Source organism: Ictidomys tridecemlineatus, chromosome 8, assembly GCF_052094955.1.
Source record: "Ictidomys tridecemlineatus isolate mIctTri1 chromosome 8, mIctTri1.hap1, whole genome shotgun sequence".
Lineage (NCBI taxonomy): Eukaryota > Metazoa > Chordata > Mammalia > Rodentia > Sciuridae > Ictidomys > Ictidomys tridecemlineatus.
The window spans coordinates 15,169,746-15,195,522 of record NC_135484.1 but is presented as its reverse complement, the minus strand read 5'-3'; the positions used below and the strand labels follow the sequence as shown (position 1 = coordinate 15,195,522).

General features: G+C 41.4%; 1 protein-coding gene across 8 annotated transcripts in view; it reads left to right on the top strand.

Moving 5' to 3' along the window:
* Plekhg1 (pleckstrin homology and RhoGEF domain containing G1) overlaps positions 1-25,777 on the top strand; it is a 205,232-nt gene that overhangs the window by 102,975 nt on the left and 76,480 nt on the right. For 6 of the 8 annotated variants that reach the window (XM_078018899.1, XM_078018898.1, XM_078018900.1 and 3 more), the window contains exon 3: positions 21,492-21,997. In XM_078018899.1, the coding sequence (XP_077875025.1) occupies positions 21,503-21,997 (495 nt within the window). In that variant the 5' untranslated portion in view covers positions 21,492-21,502. Of the gene's footprint in view, positions 1-6,741; positions 6,876-11,505; positions 11,752-21,491; positions 21,998-25,777 lie in introns of those variants that run through there. The other 2 variants (XM_078018897.1, XM_078018904.1) reach the window with 2 other exon arrangements.

The following is a 25,777-nucleotide window of genomic DNA, read 5'->3' as shown; positions in this document are numbered from 1 at the left end:
GCCAGGTTTTTTGGTGATAGTGATGAAAAAGCTGACTATAACATAATTGAATGTAAACTTAAGAAATAAGAGCTCCCTTGAATGATTTAGAACCAGCCATACTTACATTGTCTGTGTGTAATAGAAGCATAATTTCTGCAGTTGTATATTTAGCCCAACTTCTGTATTACTGCTAGCCCAAGGTGTGTTAGTGCAGGTCCATGGTTGGGATGCTGCCACAAATTATGACAAGACCCCTGTGGTAGCCTGAGCTATTTCATCATATACTTTATAACTGGTTTTCAGAATGCAATTTTGCAAAAAGTGGAGGTGAGCTCAGTAGATATGTAAAAAGCTTAACCGAAGGCTAGACACCGGTCTACTGTCAGATGATGATAAACATTTTTGTGGGGAACTTTCCTTTTGGCAATAATTGGATTACAATGTCTATCACAAATCCTGGCACCTAGGAATTATAGGAAATTTCACTCCTTTCCCTATCCAGAGGCCCCATGTTCCTATTCATGCATCACTGTTTGGTTACCTGACTGTGACAGTGGCACCACATCAAAGATCCTAAAGATGTTTGCGAGACTCCAGAGAGACTACCTATAAAGTTAAGAAAGAATTCACAGTGTGGACACATCACATGACTCTGATGCAGACATGTAGAAAGTGTTCTTAACTGTCGGAGAATCCAAAGCTCTTATTTTACTAATCTGGAAGGAATCTGGAACCCAAAGTGGTTAGTGACTTGGCTAAGATGACAAGGGTCCGCAGAGCTGAGATCCCACACATCTCAACTCTGGACCGTGCATCCTTTCCACACATGATTTTGTGAGTGGTAAGTGATAACTTTGATTGCACATAGTAAGTTCAGCTTTGGGGATGGTTTTTATTACTAAATCACTGGGAAGAGAACCAGTAGTCATTGTGAAGGTAACCCCTTAGAGCAGCTCTTAGAGAAGCTTAATTCTTTGGGGTTTGCCATTTTGTTATGCTCTGATTTGTGCAGCCACCTGAGCAGATGTCTTGAGTCTGGAGCCATATTGGTGATTGGACAGTTTTCCCTGACTTCAGGTCCCTTGGGACAGGTGACCAACTGATTCTGGGAAGGACTCGAGGCTCAAATGCACACAGTCAGTTCATGAGGCCCCTAGAAACATCATGACAGACTGAATGGAGTGGAGTGACCAGCTCCTCCTGTCCTCCACATATCCTTTCGTGACCCTTTCTTTTAGGGTTTCTTTGATGTTCATCTTAATCTGATTAAACCTAGATGGAAACGCTGGGCAGGGAAGTTTACATTGTGATTCACTGTCACCGCCGTTTATTAGGACCAAGGGATTGGGCAAAATCAGAGTCATGGTTGCTACCCAAGCAGCTCGGCCCAGGGTCTGAAAGAAGAAAAAAAGCTGAGAAGAGAGAAGATCGATATATACAGATTAAAGAATAGAATCGCACCAGAGTATAGAAAGAAAGGAGAGGATATATTCTAGTAGGGGGACTGTTAGAGTAAATATGGTTGTTACTTGTGCTATGCAACAGTGTGCTTGCAAACAAGAAAAAAAAATCTAGGTTGGGTGGTGCTATGGTTTAGAAATGATCTGACCCCAGATCTAAAGTTAATGCGAGAATGATTAGATTATGATAACTGTAACCTAATCAGTGCATCCTAGTTTGAATGGACTCATTAGGTGTAACCGGAGGAAGTGGGTCACAGGGTGTGCCCTGGAAGGTTGCAGCCTCCCTGTGTCCCCCTTCCTCCTTGCTCTCTACTTCCTGGCCCCACCATGACCTAAGCCTCTTTCCTTCACTGGGCCCTTCCCCCAGGATGTGCCTCACCTTGGGCCCAGAGCAATGGAGTCAGATGTCTGTGCACAGAGACCTCAGAAATCATTCCCTCCAAATAAACTTGCCCTCCTCTAGGTTGTTCTTAACCGGTATTTCGGTCACAGCAATGCAGAAGCTAACTAATGCAGGTGGTCACCCTGGGCATAATGCCAGGGGTACCTGCCATCTGTAACATGAACCATCTTTGCCTTCACCCAGCTCCCCTTGCTCCCTCTTCTCCAGCCTGCAGATGTCAGTTCTCATGTTGCTTCTTCAAGGAAACCTTCCCAGACCGCCCCAAACCAGACGTGGTTTCCTTTTCCATGTGTCTCAGCCCCTGTGCCTCCCCTACCTCATACACATCTAAGTCATCAGTCACCTGCTCAGCTGATGGTCCAGAGTCTGTCCTCATGGCCAAACTCCATGCACCTGGAGGACAGAGTGTGGTTGCTATTTCTGAGGGTCTGACTTGGAGGAGCAGGGAGCACATTTGTTTTCTAGAGAACACTCTCTAAAAATCGTGTCTTTTCATTGTATTTTACAGTGGTAATTTGGCATGAGGATTCTAACATTCCAAAACACTTGGGTGAAAGCAGCAGGAAAGCAAGACTAGAGACCCATACGGAAGGTCAGCAGGGGGCGGTGCCATTTCTAAGCACTTTGGCCCACTGCACCTGGCCCCTGAGCTCGCCACATCAAAACTAACCTCCCAGGTAGTACTCGATGAATATTTGAGTAAAGAGGTAAAGTGGATAGAAAAGTTGACAGCCCACCTCACATGACTAAGGAACCCCACAGTGGAGATGCAATTTCTCTTATATTTTTCCTTAAAAAACTTCAGCTCTGTGTGGGAAAGCACTTTGAAGACTAGGACTGCCTCAGAGTGCGATGGATTATCTGAGCAGGGATCGAGAGTGCCCAGTAACTAACAGAATCCAGAGATGGCCACACATGGTGGGATGTAAGTGACCACTGAAACACCAGATAGAGAGTCCGATTAGAACACCCCTAAAGTATCTTTCTTGGATTGACAAGCTTTGATGGTAGGATTTTAGTCTGTCTAGCTCCTGTTAGAAAAATAAGTTCCAGAAAAGCAGGATTTTCACTGTTTGATTCACTGTTGTGTTTTCAGTGCCTGCGACCGACCGTGTCTGGCACATGGTAGCAGCCCAATCAATACAGAATAAATGAATATACCTGTAGATAGCAAAAGGGAAAATGTTTCTGGCATGGAATAGGCTCCAGTTAAATGTGCATTTCATTGACTTGAATCAAATAAGCCATCCAGCCAAAGGAACCGAACAGGCACTTCCAAATCGAAATATGAATGGTCAACAAATATATGAAAAAATGTTCCAACATCTCTAGCAATTAGAGAAATGCAAATCAAAACCACTCTAAGATCTCGTCTCACTCCATTCATAATGGCAATTGTCAAGAATACAAGTTAACAATAAATGTTGGTGAGGATGAGGGGAATAGGGTACGCTCATACACTGCTGGTAGAACTGAAAATTGGTGTAACCACTCTGGAAAGCAGTAGGGAGATTACCTAGAAAACTTGGAATGGAACCACATGGGACCCAGTTATCCCACTGCTCAGCATATTCCCAAAAGACTTAAAACAGCAGACTACAGCGATGCAGCCATGTCAATGTTTATAGCGGCAGTTCAGTTCACAATAGCTAAGCTATGGAGCCAACCTAGGGGCCCTTCAACAGATGAATGGATAAAGAAAATGTGGTATATATGAACAAGGGACTGTTACTCAGCCATAAAGAAAAATGAAACTGTGGCATTTGCTGGTAAATGGAGACTATCATGCTAAGTGAAATAAGCCAGTCCCAAAAAACCAAAAGCTGAGTGTTTTCTCTGATATGTGGATGCTAACACAGAGTAAGGGAAGGGGAGGGAAGACTAAAAGTTAATTTGATTTGACAAAGGGGAATGAAGGAAAGGGAGGAGGGATGGGAATAGGAAAGACAGTAGAATGGAGCTGACATAACTTTCCTATGTTCATATATGAATGCACGACTAGAAACTCCACATTATGTATAACTGCAAGTATACTCTAATAAGTGTAACTTATTCTAATAAGTTATACCCTGCATGTGTATAATATGTAAAAATGTACCCTATTATCGTGTATATCTAAAATGAACAAATTATAAAATTTTTTAAAGCCATAAATCAAAAAATGGCTGAAATATTACTTCATGCTATGGAGTAAAAAGCAAGGGTCAACATTCCAATAAGCATGTGAAGCCAAACTGCTACCTGCTTTGTAGACCAAATGTTTGGAATTCATATGAAATTGTATTGGCCCAGGATCTGCAGGGCATAGAGCTAGCCCAGGTGCTTCACATGCAGGGTTTAATGGAGGGATTCTTCATTAAAGAGACAGGGTGGCTTAGGGAGCCAGCAACCACAGCAAGCCTTAGCCTCTGACCTCCAGGACAACAGGCAGGACAAGACAGGATTAAGGGAACTCAGGGAAGGTCTGAGGCATGGAAGAGCCACCTCAAATGCAGCCAGTGCTGAATACTAGACCTCTGCTCAACAAAGCCACAGAAGAAATGTCCATTCCCCCTCTCATGTTGCCTCTTAACATTGGTCCCCACCCCCACCCCACTAGCCAAACCTACGTGGATGCCAGCCAGCAAGGGAGTGAGCTGTATACACCCGGGGACAACACAGGGCCTGAGAAAGTGGGATCCAGGCGGGAATAGGGCCAGCGCATGGGGACTACCCATCACCCGTTGCATAAATTTATTTTGGTATTTTAATTACAGAATACATATTTATTAAAGAAAACTTAGGGACAGGATCCAAGTGGGTAGTGAAGAAATATATAACCCCACCCCTCCAACAGCTGGTATTCCTAGTTTGTTTTTTCCCTCTTCTTTCATATAGTAAAAAGGATTTGATAATTTTTATTCAGAATAAACCAAAATAAATTTGGTTGCACTTGTTTCGTGACCTAATTAAGATAAACCTGCAGGGGAACAGAGAGCTCTTTTTCCTTTCCTTTGTTCTGTTAACATAAACAAGTTACTTCATGTACCTCTGTGGGAACCAGGAATTAGGCAAGTGCTTAGACTCACAGAAACTTTCAGCAAGTTTGACTCTCAGCTTGGATACCAAGTAATTAAATATAAGATGAAAGATGAGTCCAACTCGTCTCCCAGATTGGATCGAGGACTCGAAGTGAAGGCAACCTAATTGAACTTGATTTTACTGTCAATAGAAAATTCCTCTTCACTTTCAGTATTGTTTGATGGACAGTGTAGGAGCGGGGGAGAGACAGTCTAGACAAATACAGCAAATGTTTATGTGCACAATCCTTGGTAGTTTGTAATTGTAACTGCGGTGCCCCACACTGTTGCATCACACTTGATACACTTGACATTCTTTGAGATTTGTCCAGTCCTGTGTGACAGGCATTCCAAGAAGACAGCCCTTGTCCATTCATTGTGCCCAGCACGGAACCTGGGGCTCAGTGGATGCCATTAGTGAGGGTGAATAAGGGGTTGATGCTATTTTGATGAGAAAGGACAAAGGCTAGGTGGGTACACACGCGGGTGAACCCAGCTACTGGGGAGGCTGAGGCAGGAGGATGGCAAGTTCGAGGCCAGCCTGGGCAACTTAATGAGATCCTGACTCAAAAAACAAAAGGGCCTGGGGCATAGCTCAGTGCTTGCCTAGCATGTGCAAGGCCCTGAGTTCAAACCCTAGTACTGCAAAAAAAGAGGGGGGCCTGGAGGGAGGGGGGTCATTGGGTTGTTGCTATGTGGACCACCAGCATTCGGAAGGGTAAGGATCAGGGCCCACGGCAGCAAACTGTTGTTATTGCTTATTGGAGGACCATGGCCCTGTGGCCATTGCCTTCTTTAGTTAAAAGAGAGATGAAATCCTGGAAAGAAATGTCACTTAGGACTGAGTTCTGCTTTCCTGGAGCAGAGCCTGCATTTGGCCTTGTACAGATTCTTGCTGGAATGGGATTGTCCCCTTGCCCTAGAGCAGGAGGCCAAATGAATATAAGCTCCAATCACCCCATTCTTAAAATTATAGAGTCTCCCCTGAGATGAGTTCATTTGCTCACAGACTATACATCTTAGAGGCCAAGCTGTCGACCTCCTTGACACTGACCTTAACTTTGGGAGTGGGAAGCTTGACCCAGATGATCCTGAAAGATGGTAATTTCCCAGGGTGAAGAGTGGCAATGGGACAGCGGGGAAGGGGGAGTCTTGAACCAGCTCGGAGATTGATTTGAATCTCCTCCAAGCAGCTCATGAGTGTCTGCCTTGCTAGTTTCCATCCTCCCCCCTGCGGCTGTGGAGAATTGCCTCTGAGCTGAGCCCACCATGGCTTGGTCTACGAAGGGGTGGGAGCAGCTGGCAATGTGGAGCTGAGCCTCCTCTTCACCCCCCACATCCAAGGAGCTGCATCACAAAGAGAAGGAAAGGCTGGCAGATGGGGGCTGTCTGCCCTGCCAGGATGTGCAAATGATCCTTACTCTGAAACTGTTAATTCTCATTTTAATTGGTGTTTTGGAAAATACTACTGCAGGATTTCAACCCAAGTGCCCAAGTCCCTTTTGCAAATTCAAGTACATTTTTCTAGAGTGTTTCCAAAAGTATAGATTGTGTGGAATGCCTTTAGTTATGAATGGATTAGATGTGTGTTATCTCCTGGGGGAAGAATGTGTCTGGGAGCAGCCTACATTCTTCCAGGGATAATTCCTTCATTGTGCTCAGCTCAGCGAGTCCTCCAATGGTGTCCTTAGAGATGGGACTCATAGATTACTGAAAGCAAGAAGCTATTTGTAACATATTTGCTTGCTTGATATCTAAAAATTGTTCAGTTCAGAAATAACTAAGACTTGATTTCACCATCTCTGGAAAATAAAGACCAAATATCCTAAAATAAGAACAGAATGGAAAATGAAGCTAATGATTGTCCCAGAAGCAGAGAAATGAGCCCAGGGAGGAACGCCTGAAACAGCGCAGGCATCAGAATGAGGGCCTTCAGGGCCACCTGGTCCCCCGAATGGCTGCCTGGCGGTAGGTCTCAGGGAAAAGTTAAAGGGCCACTGGACTGAGGGGAAGGGCGGGCTGTGACAACCTGTTGGGACTCATGGCTTTGTGTGTTTGTTTTTTGAAATTCTTGTGACCATGCTTGGTGACAGTGCAGTATGGGGCGAGAAACTAGGTTTGCAGTTGGAGTACTGGTTGCTGGCATTTGTAGCTTGGTTTCTATTGTCACAGTCACTGCTGCAGGACAACAAGAAATGTTTTCATGTAATTTCTCCTACACTTAGTCAGGCTTTTCTTGGGTGCTTTTGTCTGTCCTTAGACCCCTATCTTCTGCGGAGTGTAAATACTTTTTAAATTTGTACAAACAAACTCACTTGCTGTTAAAATTATTTCACTTTGAAACTAACCTTTTCAAAAGGAGAAAGCCACCTTAACCTCTTTGTTTATTTGGCCAAGTGCAGAGTTTGCCTCGTGTAACAGCAGCCAGGCAGAATTTGCAGTAGGTGATGTTTTCTGGGTTTAGAGCAGGCAGAGTATATATAGATTTTCAATAAATAACTGTGATGCAGACGGATGCTAATACATTACCACTCACATGCAGGAGAGGAAGGTCAGTGTGTCCTTATAAGGGACTTTCATGGGGGATATTTGGTACTTTTGGGCATGCAATAGACTTCAGTGTTTCTACACTTATTCTGTGGTATACTCTTAGAAAATGCAATTTCATGCCTTTTCTATTTCGAAGAAAAGTTCTGATAGGCCACTGACAAAACATTCTTAGTATATTTTAAGCCTATATCAGGAAATAGCTGGTTTTATCACTTGTCCTGAAAAAAAAATATTACAATGGCATTATCTTAAGTCACAACACACACAGGGTTCCCCATGCACCTACAGTTGCCCCAGCATGTAAAATTATTATGTTCTGTGTATAAAATACATGTTTTGAAGCACCCCTTGTAACTGGTAGTACCTTTGTATCTGAAAATGTCTGGGTATTTTATAAATCTGCCTTATCTGATATTGATGATATGAAGCAAAATCTTATCTTGATTCCCCCAAACCTAGGCATGTATTTGCCCTTCTTTTGTTTCTCTGGACCATTCTTTTATCCTTGGCTGCCCAACTTCTTGAATCTGTTGCCTGGATGCGAGTTCAGCAAGGTGTATCAGTTAACCAGGACCTGCTAAGTCCCTGCAACTGTGAACTTCCCTATACATTCCCCTCTCCCCCTGCCCAGACCTACTAGACAAGCCCAGCCTGGTCTCATTCCTAAAATCCCTGGCTACTTTGGAAGGATAGGCAGGGATTGCATGATCCTTCCCAGGGAATGTTGGAGTTTTGACTGAGGACTTTTACCCTCAACCAAAATGAGTTGGTTTTAGGTTGAGCATCTTTAATCTGAAAATCTGACATCTAAACTCTTCAAAAATCCAAAATGCCCCCAAATCTGAAACATGTTTAATGCTGATGTGACAGCACACATGGAACTTGTTTCCAGACCATGAAACTTTGTTTCACAACAAAATTATTATAAACAATTTATAAAATTAACTTGTAGCTAGGTGGGTAGGTATACATGGAACATAAATGAATCTCATGTTTAGATTTGGGTCCCACACCCAGGATATATCTCATTGCATATATGCAAATATTCCAAAATCCAAAACCCTCTGGTTCCAAACATTTTGAATAAAGGATACTCAACGCATAGTGGGATTCCAGGCATTAGGGCAGACTTCTGGAAAGGGATTTTTAAAATAGTGAGGACTTTCTGGCCCTTTTCCAGTCAGACCACATGCTATCCTTGCTCACTGGCTTGAATTTTGGTGGCTATAGACATGTCCAGGTGGGTGTTGCTCTTCTATGCCTTGAATCCCTGTTCCAGGTGGGGACACTGTGAAAAGAACCTCTGCCTCCTGATTGTCAACCAGCACTGCCCACCGGCTTCACACAGAGCAGCTTTGCTGATTTTTGTTTCCTTGAAACATATGGAACATCTCTCAAAAATGGCTTGTTTGTGTTTGTTTTGGTACTGGGGATTGAACCCAGGGGCACTCAACCTCTGAGCCACATTCCCAGCCCTTTTTTAATATTTTATTTAATTTTAAAAGGTATCTTTATTCCTTAATGAGGCATATATATGCATGAACCATGGCTACTATCATTTGAGAAAGAAATTTTTTGAGCAAAAGCTACCTTTTCACTAGGATTAACAATGCCAAATAAATTATGCACGGGGGCTGGGGCTGGGGCTCAGTGGTAGAGCGCTTGCCCCCACTGTGAGACATTGGGTTCGATCCTCAGCACCACATAAAAAATAAAGGTATGTGTCCATCTACAACTAAAAAAAATACTTAAATAAATAAATAAGTTATGCAGAGAGAAGGGGCAAGGATTCCAGCACTCCTGCCTTTTGTGTGAATCCCTGCCCACAAGTGGTGGATAAAAAAAGACAAAAAGTGCTAGTGTGAGTGCAGCGGCCTGTGCACACATCCCCTGATCTGAAAAATCTTAAAATTTAAATACCTAGATTTTAATTTAAATGCTATAACCCCTTGCTGGTTGGGGATGCAATTCAGCTGGTTTCTGTTATTTCCAAGTGATTTGAGTTACACCAGTTAATGATCTTGCTAAAGCAAGAATTATGGATGAACCACAAAATGACCATCCCATAGGACTAAATATGGCCTGGACGTCACTTCAGACCTATCCTTCAGGACTCTACCTTGGCTAGTGAGTGAGCAAACTGCCCACTAGCTTCACACAGAGCAACTTTGCTGATTTTTGTTTCCTTGAAACATATGGAACATCTCTCAAAAATGGCTTGTTTGTGTTTGTTTTGGTACTGGGGATTGAACCTAGGGGCTTTCAACCTCTGAGCCACATTCCCAGCCCCTTTTTAATATTTTATTTAGAGACAGGGTCTCAATAAGTTTCTTTAGGGCCTCGCTAAGTTGCTGAGGCAGGCTTGGAACTCAAGATCCTCCTGCCTCAGCCCCCCAAGGTACTAGGATTATAGGTATGCACAGCATCCAGGCCAAAAAAAAAAAAGGGTTTTTTTTAAAAAAAAAAAAAAAAAAACATGGTTTCGGGCAAGGAAAAATAAAAAAGCCAAGAACAGTAACATTTTATTGAACAATTAATGCAGCTAACTTGATATCTACATACATGAAAATCTATGCACCAAGAAGCCGGGAACCTCTGTATGTTCCACACCACCTGAAAGTTTAGATATTTGTATCTTACATAAGGATGTAAAATCTGTAGTCTAGGAAGGCTTCCTGGTCCCCACAGCTGACAATCCAGATAGGAAGAGATCATTGATTAACAGCTGTTTAACCAACGGGAAGAACAGAGACTGACTAGGAAGACAGGAGGGAAGCTTTTGTAAGACTGGGGCTGACTCAGCTACGCAGAGGAGGGCCCTGCTGGGTGCTGCTGTGGGGCATACACACATCAACCAGGAGACCAGAGAGGTCCCTGTGGGCTTCCGAATGGCGGAGTAGACAGGCTCCACAGCCCAGAGAGGCCTCAAATTGCCTTCCAGCATCCTCAGGTAGTGATTTCCATCAAACAAGGTACACCCTGTGGGAGAGGAATCGTTCCACAAGTTGTCTTCCGAACTGACTGATATATTTCCATTCAGAGGACTGATTTAAGCTGTTTGCTCAGCCTTGTTTGAAAGGAAATAGGCATTAAAACAAATTATCCTATTATGTTGTTAGTTTAAAATCATTTAATAGGTATGATAGAAATAGCTTTATTAAAGATGATCTACCCGTGTTATTTTCTACAACCACAAATGAATGCTATAAATGGAACTTCTACTTAAAGGATTTTAATCCTTTGAGATAGTTTAGAGGGTCTATAGATGGACAGAGTCCATGTTTTGAATTTTAGTTCCATGTTGCAGTGGTATCAGTGTTCAATTGCGTTTTGGTACTTCAGGAGGTATTGTCTAAATGCATAAAGAGCCCAATGTCTTTTTCAAATATAAATCTATTGAATCTTTATATGAAAACAGATAAGGAATTTTTTAAAAGTCAGGCAGCCTTTGGGAAATAAATAATAATTTTTAAAAAACCCTTACATAATTTGAAGTCGGCTTACCTAGAATGTGGGAACTAGATTCTTCAGCTGGTACCACTTAATATTTTAAAGTGTAAAATCATGGAACCTGTTTTTTGAAGAAATGCCCATCAGTGTCAATTGCAAACAGTTGCCTTCAGACAGATTTTTAAACTGCTTTTTAAAAAGTCAAATATATTCTTTCATAACTTGGTTTCTTTGAAAGCTGTATTCTTGTCAACAGCAACTATTCAAACTGCCTTCAGTTCCTGCCCCCTCCCCAAGTGTCCCTTTAAAATGTATGTTACAGATGTGTCCCTTTGCTTTGAAACAAGCTCCTAATTCAGGAAGTAAACTTGCAAATATCTGAGCTCCAAAGACCTTGCCGATGTAACGTGGAGCTTAGCAAGAACTATAGCTAGAGCCAGGAAGGTGCAGCCGGAGCAGCTTTAGGCAAGTGTGGGTTGTATTTGATGTTCACAAAAGAATGGCAGTCGCAGGGTGTTGCTTAGTGAAGTTGCATTTCCAAGTTACCCACAGTGGTGTCTATTGTCCTGCTTCTCAATTTCGTGATGTCATGTTTCATTTAAGGCTCACAGGGATGCTGAAGTTTGTGGTCTGCACACTAGGGGGAAAAGGCAGTGAGAAAGTTGCAGATCAGGTTTTTGTAAAGCCTTTGTGTGCTGGGTTTGAGAGATAAAAGCTGACTCATGCAATATTTCCACGGAAGGCGCTGCACGGACTAGTAAAAGCTTCTCGTTTTACCTGACTGAGCACCCAGTGAGGTCACTGCACCAGGCAGACGATGTGCTTCAGCCGAAGTGGAGCACAGGTAGGTGCTAAAGTGAATTCTCCCAAGAAATGATTCGGGACTTGTTCCTTCCCTCTCAGAGCAGCCGGGAGACAGAAAAGGTGCACAGCCTTGGGACTTTTGCAGGGGGGTTTCTTTGCAGAGCTGCAGAAGGACAGAAGCTGGGCTGGATGCAGCACAGATGTTCTGTTGCAAATTCCATGCACTGAAATCTAAGTAGTTTAGAAGATGACTTTTTCCCCCCTCCATAGGAACTACAGTCTATCTTAAACAGTTTTGTCTTGGTTTGGATCTTTCCTTAAAGTTGGGTTGAAACAACTGGAGAGTTGACTTTCAGATTCTGGGGAGAAGTCTGAGATCCTCAGTTATCTTGCACAACATTTTAATATGTTTTCTTTCTGAGGTTCGTGCAGGCTAACCTAGAGGAACAAAAGAAATGTGTGCAAATTGTATGCTTAGCAACGGCTGTGATGAAATGTAGTCTGTCTAGCGGCAACCAAAGTTGACTAAGTAAATGCAGTGTGCATTTTGAGTGTTTTGGGTAAAAAATACTTTTGTTAGTAGCAATGACTGAGGGGAAAGAGGCAGGGATTGTATTTGAAGCCGTTGTCTACTGGAATCTGATTTTATTAATTATTTGAATTTAGTGGTACTGTCATTTTTGAAAGGCAAATGGGGCATTCCTTTGATTTATCACATAGTGAATAGAAAAATCATTTTTATTTAAAATATTTGATAGAAATAGAGGCTGTGACTTTAATTTCCTGAAGTAATTTTGCTGATTATAAAAACAGCATGCTTACTGAAGAAAAGACATGTTTGCAGGTACAGCAAAGGAAGAAAATTACCATTTCTACATTTCTACTTGGTAAAACAAATGTTAATATTGTATTATGCATCCCTCAGTCTTATTCTAATGTGGATAATTAAGTAGTAGTGTCTTAAATTCAAAATTAGAAGCATATCCTACATCTGTTCATTAAACCACCCAGTTTACTTAATTGTATATTCCAACGGTTTCTTACACCTTTAAGGATTTAAAAGAACATGAAATGTAATCTTTTTACATTGTACCTTCCAGAAGGATTTATTTACTCTGATCTCTATTGTTAGATACTTCAATTTCTCTTCCTCCTTTTCCTTAAAAAAAATGTTTAATGTACTTTGTGGACAGATTTATTTTCTCAGCGTGTTATTGTTAGTCACTTGGAATTCTCTTCCTCCTCCTCCTTTTTCTTTAAGAAAATGTTATTTTGCTTAATGCCTCCCTCCCAATGTGTGGAGATGTTTTGGGAACAGAGTGTGTTCAATATAGATGGAGCTTGTGTATGTGGCTATCATTGTTTATTTGCTACTTTGAGACTGATGTTTTCATCTAGCAGGAAGGTGCTATTCAAAGTGAAGCTGGAACACAGAATCTTTTTTAGTCTAAATTAAAAATAAAGGTTTTTCTAGCTTTTGGCAAAGTCAGTGGCATATTTCAGCATCCAAAAGCTGGCAAGAGCAGGATGTTGAAGAGAATCGCTGCCGTGGGGTTCCTGCTTATGCCGGGAGCCCAGCTAGGAATGGGCAGTGTGGTAAACCAGCCAGAGATGGGTGGATTGTTTCAAGGTTGGAGTCACTTCCTGAAGGTTGAATGGGACCTGGAGAAGCCATATAGTCCAGTTGTCCCACTTACAGGCAGGAAGCTGAAGTTCAGACTCCACATGGATGAGGCAGAGCCAGGGCAGATATGTTCATCTTCTGACCAGAAGAGAGTATTATGTCATCATATAACTTCTGATCTGTCCACTCTGTACACACAGTTAGATACACACACACACAAACACACACACACACACACAGTGTAGGCCCTAGACACACACACACACATACACACACTGTAGGCCCTAGATACACACACACACACACACACACACACACACACAAACACACACACACACTGTAGGCCCTAGACACACATGCACACACAAACACACACACACACTGTAGGCCCTAGATACACACACACACACACACACACACAGTGTAGGCCCTTTGGACACAGGGGTACCAATTCACTTATGCTGAATTTTTCATTTCCTGATTCCTTAAGTTCTTTTTCTGCCCAACTATCTTATAAATCTAGATCCATGAACAAGAAATAGTGGACTAGATATCAGAAACCATAGTCTCTGATGCACACTAAACTAAGCACTCTGTACTTAACTTCTCTGGGTTGATTTTTTTTTTTTTGTCATTCATTTGTTTGTTTTTTCCATCTACAAAAATTTTTAAAAAGTAATGAAACACATGGAAGAACTTTGAAGTTGTTTGGCAGTGGGAGAGTAAGGACAATTTTAATGCAGATTTATAGCCATTGTTTTGGGGAAGGCTACTTTGTTATATGGAGACTTGGGTTATCTCTTATGGTATAATAAATCTCAGTGGCTGGCAACGGTGACAATCATTAGAAATCCCTGAGTCAGGAATCCAGGAGATGCTGCCCCAGAGGATGAGGCACAGGTGCAGTCCACGCTGGCCAGGCTGGGCCATTCGGAAGGCTGCTCGCTCCCATGTCTGGTTCCTGGGCTAGAAACATTGAACAGCAAGGCCAGAAAAACTGGTGTCCATCGAGTGTCCCGCTGCCTATCAGTGTGTCTCACCACCTGTTTGCTTCTCCTTGGCAGCTTCAGAAAACCAGACTATTCATGTGGTGGCTCAGGGGACATCCAGCCCCAGTAACTAGAGGGCTCCTTCTTGCGTCCTAGTCTGCCATGCTCTGAGCGTTGGTGTCCTCCTCAGAGAGGAGGCAGGATCCCTGCCACATCTGGATTCCAGTGTTACGGGGAAAGAATGTGGAAGAAAGATGTCAAATGTCTTGAGAAATGGACCCTCGATGGGCGTGTAGCATTTCCATTGGTGAGAGCTCACCACGTGGCCTTATCTAATGGCAAAAGGCTCAGCTGAAACTCTGGGTTCACTAAGGAAAAAGAGAGCGTGGATTTTTGGACAACTAACAGTTTCCTCTGTAAGTGTAACACAACAGTTTAGAGTACCCCCAGGGTCCCCTTCATCTCTGCTGCTAAGTCACCACACAAAAGTATACACTAAAAGGAAAAGCAACTACATTTGCATAAAAGGCTTGAAGGAATTCCCTTCAGTTTCCTTTTAAGCAGACTGACTGGAGTCGCTGCTTGGCTGAGGCAATTTATCTAAAACATTAGCTGCACCAACCACTTACTTCATCCCTACCCTGTGAGATAGCCATCGGGTAAGGCTACTTTGTTAATATGGAGACTGGGGTTATCTCTTTCCATCTTAGTCCATTTGGGCTACTATAACAAAATTCCTTAAACTGGATAACTTACAAACAACAGAAATGTACTGCTTACCGTTCCAGAGGCCGGGAAGTCCAAGGCGAAGGCTCCTGCAGGGGAGGTGTTTCGTGCAGGCCTGTTCCTCCTTGATGGCAGCTTCTGTGTGTCCTCACATGGCAGAAGGGGGTAATAGGCTCCTTGGCCTCCTTTTTAGGAGCACTAACCCCATTCTGGAGGGTACAGCCCTCATGACATGATCACCTCTCAGAGGCCTCAAGTTCTGGGTCATTAAGTTTAAACATGGGACCTCTCTATTCAGTATTAGACTTCATAGCTTAAAAGAATCTTTGCTCTTCTTTCAATCCCTTGCCTCTTATTTAAACAAATCAGTTTTGCAAAATATCTTCTCCAGTTCTTGATCCTCTTCTATCCCTATTTGCTTTTACTAACTTTTCACTGGTAACGAGTTTGTTGTTGGTAAAGTTCAGCTCCTTTTCATATGGTCATTCATATGCCACATGATACCACTGTATAAGGAATCGACCAGAAAGGTGGTTGCCAAGGGCTGGAGAGAGGAAGACACAGGGTGGTATTAGTGGAAGAAAACAGATTTCAACCATGCAATATAAGAGCACAGTGCTCTTCCTAACAATGCTGTATTATATAGTTCAAACAGTTGCTCAGAGGGTAGGTTTTATGCTGTGTTCTTATTACAAAATAACAACAACAAAGACATGAGGAAGCTTCTGGAGATGATGGGTATGTGTTCATGGCATAGATAGTGATGGTGGTTTCCTCCAAACTCATCAAGTTGTGTTCATCAGCTACGTACTACTTTTTGTATGTCAATTGTGCTAAAATACTTTTTGAACTATTTATTTTGTGGAAAAAAAATTATAGAAAAGACCAAAAGATAGTACAGAGTTCCCATATGCCCTTTATCAAGTTTCCCCTATTGTTACTATCTTATCTAACCATAGTACCTTGGTCAAAACTAAGAAATAACATTGTAACAGGAGTTTTTCACTTCGTCACCAAACAGCAACAGAATAAGTATGATAATCATGTTCCCTGAATTGAACACACTGAACATTAAAGAACATGGAGAGTTCTAGTCCTGGTCCTGCCTTTTCAAAAGAAAAATCAATTTTAGTTGAAAAGCCAAGAAGTCAAGCAGAGCCTGATGGTGCACACCTATAATCCCAGCTACCCAGGAGGCTGAGGCAGGAGGATCATGAGTTCAAGGCCAGCCTGGGCAACTTAGCAAGACCCTGTCTCAAAATAAAACAACCACAAAAAGTGTAACTAGTGAAAACCCATGTGTTTTTGTCAGCTTTTATGTCTCTGTGACCAAAATATCTAATGAGAACAACTTAGAGGAGGGAAAGTTTATTTGGGGTTCACTGCTGTTTCAGAGATCTCAGTCCATAGACGGTTCAATTCCATTGCTTTGGACCCCAGATGAGGCAGCACATCATGGGGTAACGACCCAGCAGTGGAAAGCTGCTCAGTTCCTGTAAGAGTCAGGAAGAAGCAGAGAGAGGGAAGGGTACGGAGCCACAGGGAAGATGCACATTTCCAGGGCACACCCCAGTGACCTAGCAACCAGTCAGTCCTTTCACACTAGGATGAACTGATTAGGCTGGAGTTCTCGTAATCTAACCATTTTTCCTCTGAATATTCCTGCATTAATTGGAGCTTTGGGGGGACCCCTTACAGTCAAATCATAACTCCACGTTATCCAAGGCTTTGAGTTAGTATTGAGTATTGAGTTAGTAGATATAACTCTGGGGGAAGAGATACTCTCCTCAAATACTTGGTGTTGTCTTTGAAACATATGAATGTGTATTTCTTAAGGTTGACTCTTCATTTTTTTTTTAAAAATTGTGAATTTGGTTGTTTAAAACGTTGAGGCTCTGCCAGAGGCTAGCTCTATATTAAATGACCTTTGCTGGCTGATTGAGGAGCTTCTCGTTCATCCCAGAGTCTTTCTGTAGCTTTCCCTCTTTGGCGAGCGCACAGGCCATGTAATAAGGAAAGACATAATTTTAGTTATTCACTCGTATTGAGGACAGTACATTCTCTAGATTTCCCTGGTTGTTCTGCCAAGGAACTCAGACTAGGTATTTGATGTCTGGAATAGCAATGAGCAGAATTTGGAAATCCTGATCCCTCCTCCACCCCCCGCAGTGAGAGGAGTTTCTGTTTTTTTCTTGTAGGTCACTCCTTGGGAGTTGTGACATGGACTCACAGGCCATGGAGCCCACTGAGTCCCCCTTTCATGCATGAATGCAGTCACAGAAGGCCATGGGAAGTTACATGTCAAACCTAAATCAGCCCTAAAAGCAAGTGAGAGCCAGGAAGCACGGCTTGATTCTGGCACTAACATTCCAGAGGAGAGCAATTAAAATGATGGAAGATGGAAGGGCACGCAAAGAAAAGCCAAGGAATTAAAGTTACTTTGCCTAGAAAAAATTAGAAATGTGTTGTGAAATTAAAATATGATACCGATAGGGAGCTGTTTAGCCATTTTTTTTTTTTTTTTACTAAAAAATGGCACAAAAAAGGAAATGTCAGTGACTTAGCTAACTGGCACTTATAAGAATCAGTAAACCACCATGTCCCCTGTACCTCCATGTCCCCTGTACCTTGCCAAGGATCAGATTGACCGTGACCCTCAGGTGGGTCGAGCCAGCTTATTAGGGGGTTTTCCTGGTCAAAAGATCTACCTGAGAAGTACGATTGGCAATGTTTGGCAAGAAGTTCTCGGAAATTATTCTATTATTAGCCCTTTGCTTGGGATTTGGGAAGACGAGAATTTTTAAGAACAAGCAAATTATACAAGTGTTAATTTTTCACTCTAGGCAGAAGAAAAAGCTTCCTTGCTCTCTACTTTTCTCTCTGGTGTTTCAGTTTATCATAGAAAATCAGTAACACCAGTATCTATGACACAACAGCCATCTCCCAGATGGACCCCAGATGAGGTTTTAGTTCTCCTAATTTGTAACAATAGTTCGCATTAATAGATGGAGTTTGCAAAAAAAAAAAAAAAAAAAGGGCAAACCAAGCTGAATTTTTCTCTCTATTCACAATAATAATAGTGGATTGTTAATAATAGTGAACAAAGATTGATATGGTCAACTTAATCTTACATAATAATGTAATAACCTAGAAGATCTCTGTATCACATGGTCCAACTAAACTATCTGTGAGCCACATAGATATTCTTGGGTAGTCACATTTTTAAAAAAAAGTAAAATGAGATGTGAAAATAAATTTAATAAGATTTTTTAAATTTCAATCACAGTTCCAAAATATTATTTCAACATGTAATTAATATAAAAATGATTGAGTTGTGTTTTGTAATTTTTGTTCCATATTATGCCCTTGAAGTCTAAGGTATATTTTACACCTAGAGCACATCTCAGTTTGAACTGGCCACATTTTAAGTGCTCGATAGCCACGGGCAGCCAGTGGCCACCACACTGAGCAGCACACCTCTAAAGATAAATATTAATAATTGGCAAATTGTATTAGAAAGAATAGTCCAGACAGGGTGGAAATCTTAAATTATTTTGAGGGAGGTGAGAACAAGACTAGACGGTTTTTATGAGGTACATTTCCTTCTATGAGAAAACTATAATTATCTTCTAAGCAATGATTCAACATAAAAAATGTTATCCATTAGCAAATGCAGTCTCGTATTACATGATATTATTCGACCCGACTTTAAATGTCCCACTTCTGTCATTGGCAATTTTGGAAAGTATTTAGTTTGAGGCAGTAAACTTGGCTAATGCTACACATACCAAATATCTGCAATATTTGATTTTATAAAGTGCCTAATTGGCAACCTGAATAATAAACGGCTTGCAGTGATCTCAAGTACATGGCCTGGTTTTGGAACATATGAAGGCTTTTCTGGAACAGTACCCAATTCATGTTGCTGTTTGATTTATCCACAAAGGCATCCCCTGTTGCCCTAAGTTTCACATCCGACTTTTTCTCACCTTCAAAAGTCATTTTTAAAGCAATACCATCAGTAGCAGGCCAACACGGTCTCCTTTGAAAACAGTTTTTATTCCTCTTTAATCCCTGGACAGCCCATATTGGCCACCTTGGAGTAAGTAGATAAAAAGAAATGAGTCTCTTTGTTGGGTTTATTTTTGGTTGTCCTGATAATAAGTGCACTGCCAAGTGTTTTGTAACTGTGTTAAAAAGTTTCCTAGACTAGAGGAAGACTAATTCTTGCCCAGTTAGGAAATTGGAACTTGCCCTGGAGATCAGCCTATCCAGATCTGTGAGGGTAGGTGGTTTGATCTAGAACTTTCCAGATGTCCTTGCCTTTTATATTGAGTGCATTCAACTTACATTTGGTCTGAAATCATAGCCTCATTTGACCCTTGAGACCTGAAAGAATCCTTCATTCTTCCCATTCCCTATGGTGAACTCAATCTCAGGGTTATGGTTATGGTTATGGTGGAGGCCCAAGGGAAGTTCCTATTTTGAGCTGCTCAGGACTTTCCTAACACTAGTCCTGCACCTGGGCAAGTGTCCTCTGCTGTAAGCCTGCCCAAATGCCTGGCTGCTTCTCAGACTTTTGCCACACTCAAATTGGATCAAGCTTTTTAGGTCAAGTGCATTTTAACTACTGGCCATCCATGTTTTATAGGCCATAAAGTTGTTACAGAGCAAACAAACAAAAAAAAAATTGCAAAAGCTTTTAAAATCGCAGCAAACTCATACCATGTGTTAGCAGTTATGCTGATAAATTGCTCATTTCCTATAATTTCTTACCATTCTATCTTGTGAACCCAGAGTTCCTTTATTTTATATTCATAATTTTAACATTTTCTTCATACATTTGCACTAATATTTGCCATGAATCTATCTAGGAAAACTCAGTATGTTGAAGGATTTTGATGGAGTCTTTATGTTTGTTTTTCTTTGTATCAGGATTGAACCCAGAAGTACTTACCCCCAGAGCCATATTCTCAGCCCTTTTTATTTTGAGACAGGGTCTCACTAAGTTGCTTAGGGCCTCACTAAATGGCTGAGGCTGGCTTTGAACTTGCAATCCTCCTTGCTGGGATTACAGGCATGTGCCACTGTACCCAGTGAACTCTTCATGTTCTAAAAATAATGGTGCCAGTGTTTTGAACTCTATTATAGAATCAAACCGAACTTACATTCCCCTTGAAAACTGATCATTAATGTATATTATTGTTAATGTATTGTCATAACCTTCCAAACATAAATTTCACTCCTTTCCAATAAAAACACATAAACATGGATTCGGATAGTAAGGTAACCTGCCCAAATGAGCAAATATCATCATCAGTCACATTCTTTATCACAGGTCATATCGTCTCTATATACCTGGAATCTCATTATTTTAGGGGTAAAAAAATGTTGATTCTGCTTTATGGAATGAAGAAGCTTGAAACGTTGAGTATTCCATCAGAACATCTCTGAAAGTTTAATTTGCATGAGAGCCTTTGGGACCCAGGGTCATTTTTAAGTGCTGTGGGTATTGAGTGACCGTCTGACCTGGTAGATAGATATGCTTTCTTATAAATGACAACAGCCTGTTTCTCCTAAGTGTTCTTGTAATTTCCTTCTATATTTATTTATATACTTACTAATGGGATGGGGGTCTTTAATTTGTTAGTTTTCTAATACTAGACATGAAAAACAATCTTCTGTGTTGCTTCTTTTGTGTTGTATACACTGAAATGTACAGTTGTTGGTATCACTTAGATCCTAATACTTCCAGGAACCTTGCTTAATATTCTTTGAGATTGTGGTGAAAGACTTAAAAATCTCCAGTGATAATCCTCAAAACTCTGTAAGAATCATGGATTGAACCCACTGAGGTTCAGCCCCAGCTCATTTTATCTTTTCTTTTGAGACAGGGTCTCATAAGTTGCTTGGGGCCTTGCCAAGTTGCTGAGGCTGGCATATCATAAGTTGATCCTCCGGCCTCAGCTTCTTGAGCTATTAGGATTACTGGCATGGGCCAGTGCACCTGACTGGAGGATGCCTCTTAAGTACATAAGAATCACTTGTGTGCTTGTTAAAGTTATAGATTGCTCAGCCCCAACCTCTAAGCCTTTAATTTAGTAAATCTAGACTGATGTGCACACAGGAGCCCTTCCAGGTGGTCACACTTGGAGACATTGGACGTATTTCTTAGACTTTCCTGTGTATGCATCACCCTGGGATCTTGTGAAATGCAGAGGTCAGGAGTTCTAGGGCAGAGCCTGAGACTGCGTTCCCATCAGGCTCCCAGGCAATGCTTCTGAAGCCCTCGCTTTGCATCTTGGGCCCTTTCTCTTTCTGTAACTAACTTGGCACCATTTGGTTATTGACTGTATACCTGCAGGCCAGGTTCTGACTTCCTTTCAACCTTCTCACCTTGCTTATCCTGTCTTTTTTATTTATTTTGTGCTACGCATGTAGATGGGCACCGGATGCGTCTTGAAGCAGCATCAGCTGTAACAGAAGATCCCGATCCTGAAACTACAGCTAAAGGTTCCCTATCCCCAGAACCAAAGACCATGGAGCTCTCTGACAGTGACAGACCCATCAGCTTTGGCTCCACATCATCCTCAGCCTCTTCCCGCGACAGCCATGGCTCCTTTGGCAGCAGAATGACCTTGGTTTCAAATAGCCACTTGGGCTTGTTTCACCAGGATAAGGAAGCGGGGGCCATAAAGCTGGAGCTGGTTCCAGCACGGCCGTTTTCCAGCAGCGAGCTGCAGAGGGACACCCCTGCTGGGCCGCAGAACATGGACCAGAGCAGTGAGAGGCAGCCCAGGACCCCATGGAGAGTGGACACAAATGGGGCGTCCAAAACGACGGCAGACACAGCCACCAGCCCCAAGCTCCTCTATGTGGATAGGGTTGTGCAGGAGATTCTAGAGACAGAAAGGACTTACGTGCAAGATTTGAAAAGCATCGTGGAGGTAAGGCAAGCTTCGTTTTTCCAAGTTTGTCAAGCAGGAGAAATAGGCTTGCAAAATAAAGAGCAAAGCCAAGCTTTTCAATGTGGAGGATATGTGTGTGTTGTCGCCCAAGATGTACAGAGGTATGAAAGTTTAAACAGATGGTTATGTAGCTAGCGCTGGGCTCACTGGGTGAACTCCCCTTCATAGTTGCACTAATGAGTCAGTGTGTGTCAGGAGTAAGGATGATCCTGTGCATGTACCAGTATGCTGTGTTCATCAATCCCACATCAGAGTGCCTTGCAGCTTGGAGCAGGCGAGAGGATGGGATGGGCCTTCAAGCCTCCCAGCAGATAGGTGTCAGGTGTATCTGACTGAACCCATTAGGGTAAGCTGTTCTTAACCCTCATCACAGTCCTCCACTTGCCTTGGAGTTTCTGATTTCATTGGCCAAGGGTGTAGCCCGAGGAGTGGGAGATTCTCAGGTGCCTCTAACACGCTAAGCCTGGAGCCACTGTTCTAGGTTGGGCCTATGCTGGTTGGTGTTTGGGGGAAAGGAGTGAAGGATGGAAGAAAAACCATGGGCTCTGTTTTGTCTTGAGTGTTTCCTTTCTGTTCACTTTTATAGTCAACAGTTTAACATAATTTGCATAAGTTATTTTGTTTATTAAATTATTTGCATAATTTATTCCATGTGAATCAAACTCAGCTCTATGAGCCAGATCATATCCTCTGGAAATCCATTTATTGACTTTGATTTATAAGCAGGTTTTTGAGCATAATGAATGACCAGTGGTGCTGGGTATGGTGGTGCATGCCTGTAATCCCAGCACCTTGGGAGGGTGAGGCAGGAGGATCACAAGTTCAAGGCCAGCCTCAGCAACTTGGAAAGATCCTGTCTTAAAATTTTTTTTAAAAGTGTTGGGGGGGGGGCGGGGGGATGTAACTCAATGGTAAAGTGCCCCCAGGGGTTTAGTTCCCAATACAAAAACCTAAATAAATAAATACAATGATCATTGAAGCTCACATGTTATCTCATTCTTAATTTATGATTAAGAATATTCTATTCAATAGCAAATTTGTATATTACAAAGCTACACTCACTTTGCTGCCTATTAAGATTAAATTCTTTCATTTGTTAATACCTATTGCCTATTTTAGACTTCTAATTTAAAATGCGCTTCAGAATGTAGTGGACTATTTGCTAATAAGCACATTCTGTACTAAATAAATACATTCTTATAGCATTAGCCCCTCAAAAAAAAAACAAATAAAATAATTTAAAGCATGATCATGTGTTAATTTCTACAAATGATAGAACAGACACTGTCTCTTAAAATAGTTATGACCTAACTTTCCAGTAATAATAGAAAAAGTCCATTGATGCTCAACCAAAACAATATGTGGTACCAAATGTAGGACCAAGTTGGCCAACTTTTTAAAAAATTGACAATGATGTCATTTGTACTTGAGAAGAAATATCTATGAATCAGCCAAAAGTTTTACAACCTCTCAGGAAACTTATTAAAGCTTTCTTTGGTTTATGCTTTTTTTTTTTTCTTACTTTCTTAGAAATTTCTCCACTTAATCAGAATTCACCTTACTAAGAAAGAAGCATTTAGTTCCTCAACTAGTATTACATGAAGTCTCTTCTACCTGAGACTGGTTGATTAACGTTAGGTGGAAAAATAAAGAATAAGATTTGAATGAAAGGAAACAGAGTTTTTTTTTTTTTTCTAAGAAAGTTTTAGTGTAAGTTGTACTTGAAGCAGTCCAAATGTCTTTGCCTTTTTTCCTGTAACCTTGAGTTAATCATATTTTGCAGATGGGGTTGGGGACCTTTTCATATAGCTCTAAGTAGTAAAAAGTTTAGGTTCTGAGCCTAAGGTCACAGTGTCACCAGTGTGCAATTCTGCTGTGAGGGCTCAAAAACAGTGATAGTCACTGTAAATGAATAGTCCTAGAAATATGAACAAATCTCTAGAGCCCAACTTAATCGAAGGGCCATAGTCTGCTGACCCCTGTTTCAGACTCCAAATCTGTGCCACACCTCAACTGTAAGATGGTACCTGCACAGGGTTCTTTGAATTCTATTAAATAATAGTAAAAGCATGTACAACAGTGCCTGGCACATGGCAGGCAATTAATAAATAGAATATAATCAACACCAGCCCTGTATAAATCTGCTGCTTAAGAGTAATCAACATTTATACTATGTTTCACATTAAATATTTGCCAAAAATAATCAGGTAAGCCAGTTCATAACAGAAATTGAATTAGGAAAAAAAAGTTTTAATGAGCAGCTCTGATTTTATTATCTTGAATAAAATTGGATTATTTCTAATGACCCCACTGAAATTCAGAGGTGGGACATTCAGAGGCAAAGGCAGAAGAGGTATTGGGAGGGGCAGGGTTGGTGAAGATAAGTCCTGCTGAATAGGGGCACCCAGGTTGGAAGAACTAAGCTCCCCTTTGTTCTGGAAGTCTCCAGAGTGCTGTGGATCACTTGCCCATTCTACCTAGAAAACTTCCAAATCTAACCAGGTGATAATAGGCTGCGTATCTCAAGAAGCTGAAGAGAGGATTTTGAATATTTTCCCTGTAAAGAGCAACCTGTTAATAACAGCTATGATAAGTTCTTACCATACCTAAAAGACAAATTTTCCTTAGTTGGCTCTTCCTAAGCAAGAATTGTTGCTGGCAGGAAAAAAAAAAAAAAACTAGTATAATAATTTATAGAGATAACCAGTGATTTATCTTCCTTTATCCAATAACACATTTTCTGAGTTTGCATACTTGGCTTTATTGAATCTCATTTAACAATATCAATCAATACTCATTTCAAATTCAATCAATTTTCCCCATAGACTGTACATTTTATTTATGTATATGCCATATAGATGCATAATCTCCATGACTTGGGATTCGATTTCATTTTCAGGATTTGTGAACAGTAACATTTTTGTGAAAGATCATTGATACATGAATTGATTCAAAACACACTTACATAAGACAGTATTCCACATGGTCCCAAATATCAGAGTAGCTTATTTCTGAGAAGTTGTCCTTCTACCCTCAGTTGGGCAGTAGGATTCCTGGATGTTGGTCACATGCAGAGATAACATATTAAAATAATCCAAAATATACAGATTCTTTTCTTTCCCTTGCCAGTTAGGGTTCAGAAATGAACCCCTTAAATGCTTTCTGAAAAGTTAACTAGAAATATGTTGTTGTTGTTGTTACTGATTTTTAATAACTTCATTTTATTTATTTTTTAAATGTGGTGCTGAGAATCAAACCCAGCGACTCATGCCAGGCAAGCCCTCTACCACTGAGCCACAGCCCCACCCTCTGTTGTTATCCTCACTCCTTGTTCTTCATTTCTTGCATTCCTCCCAGGCCCTTATCTCTGGACCCCAGTCCCACCTGCATGGCTATTCTATTCCATTCTCTGCTCCTTTACCCAACTTCCTGGCTATTTGATTTTGTACACTTTACATTTGGGGGAGGTAAGATCTTGACTATCACCCATGCCCAGAGCAACAATGGGGCTCTTATTTCCATCTTTATATATGGCTCTTGGCACATTCACAGATAAAATGAGATGATAAATATGAAAGCAACTTAAAAGTAAAATAACCAGTGATACAGTTTGTGGAGAGATGGAAATCCATAGTTGGTGAGCAGAAAATAAGGGTCTCTTTCATGTTTAATGGGACCTTCAATTGACTGAGCAAGGGCTCTCCTGGGCAGAGTGTGTTTCTTTAATCTTTCTAAATGATCTGTAAAAGAGCCTTTGAG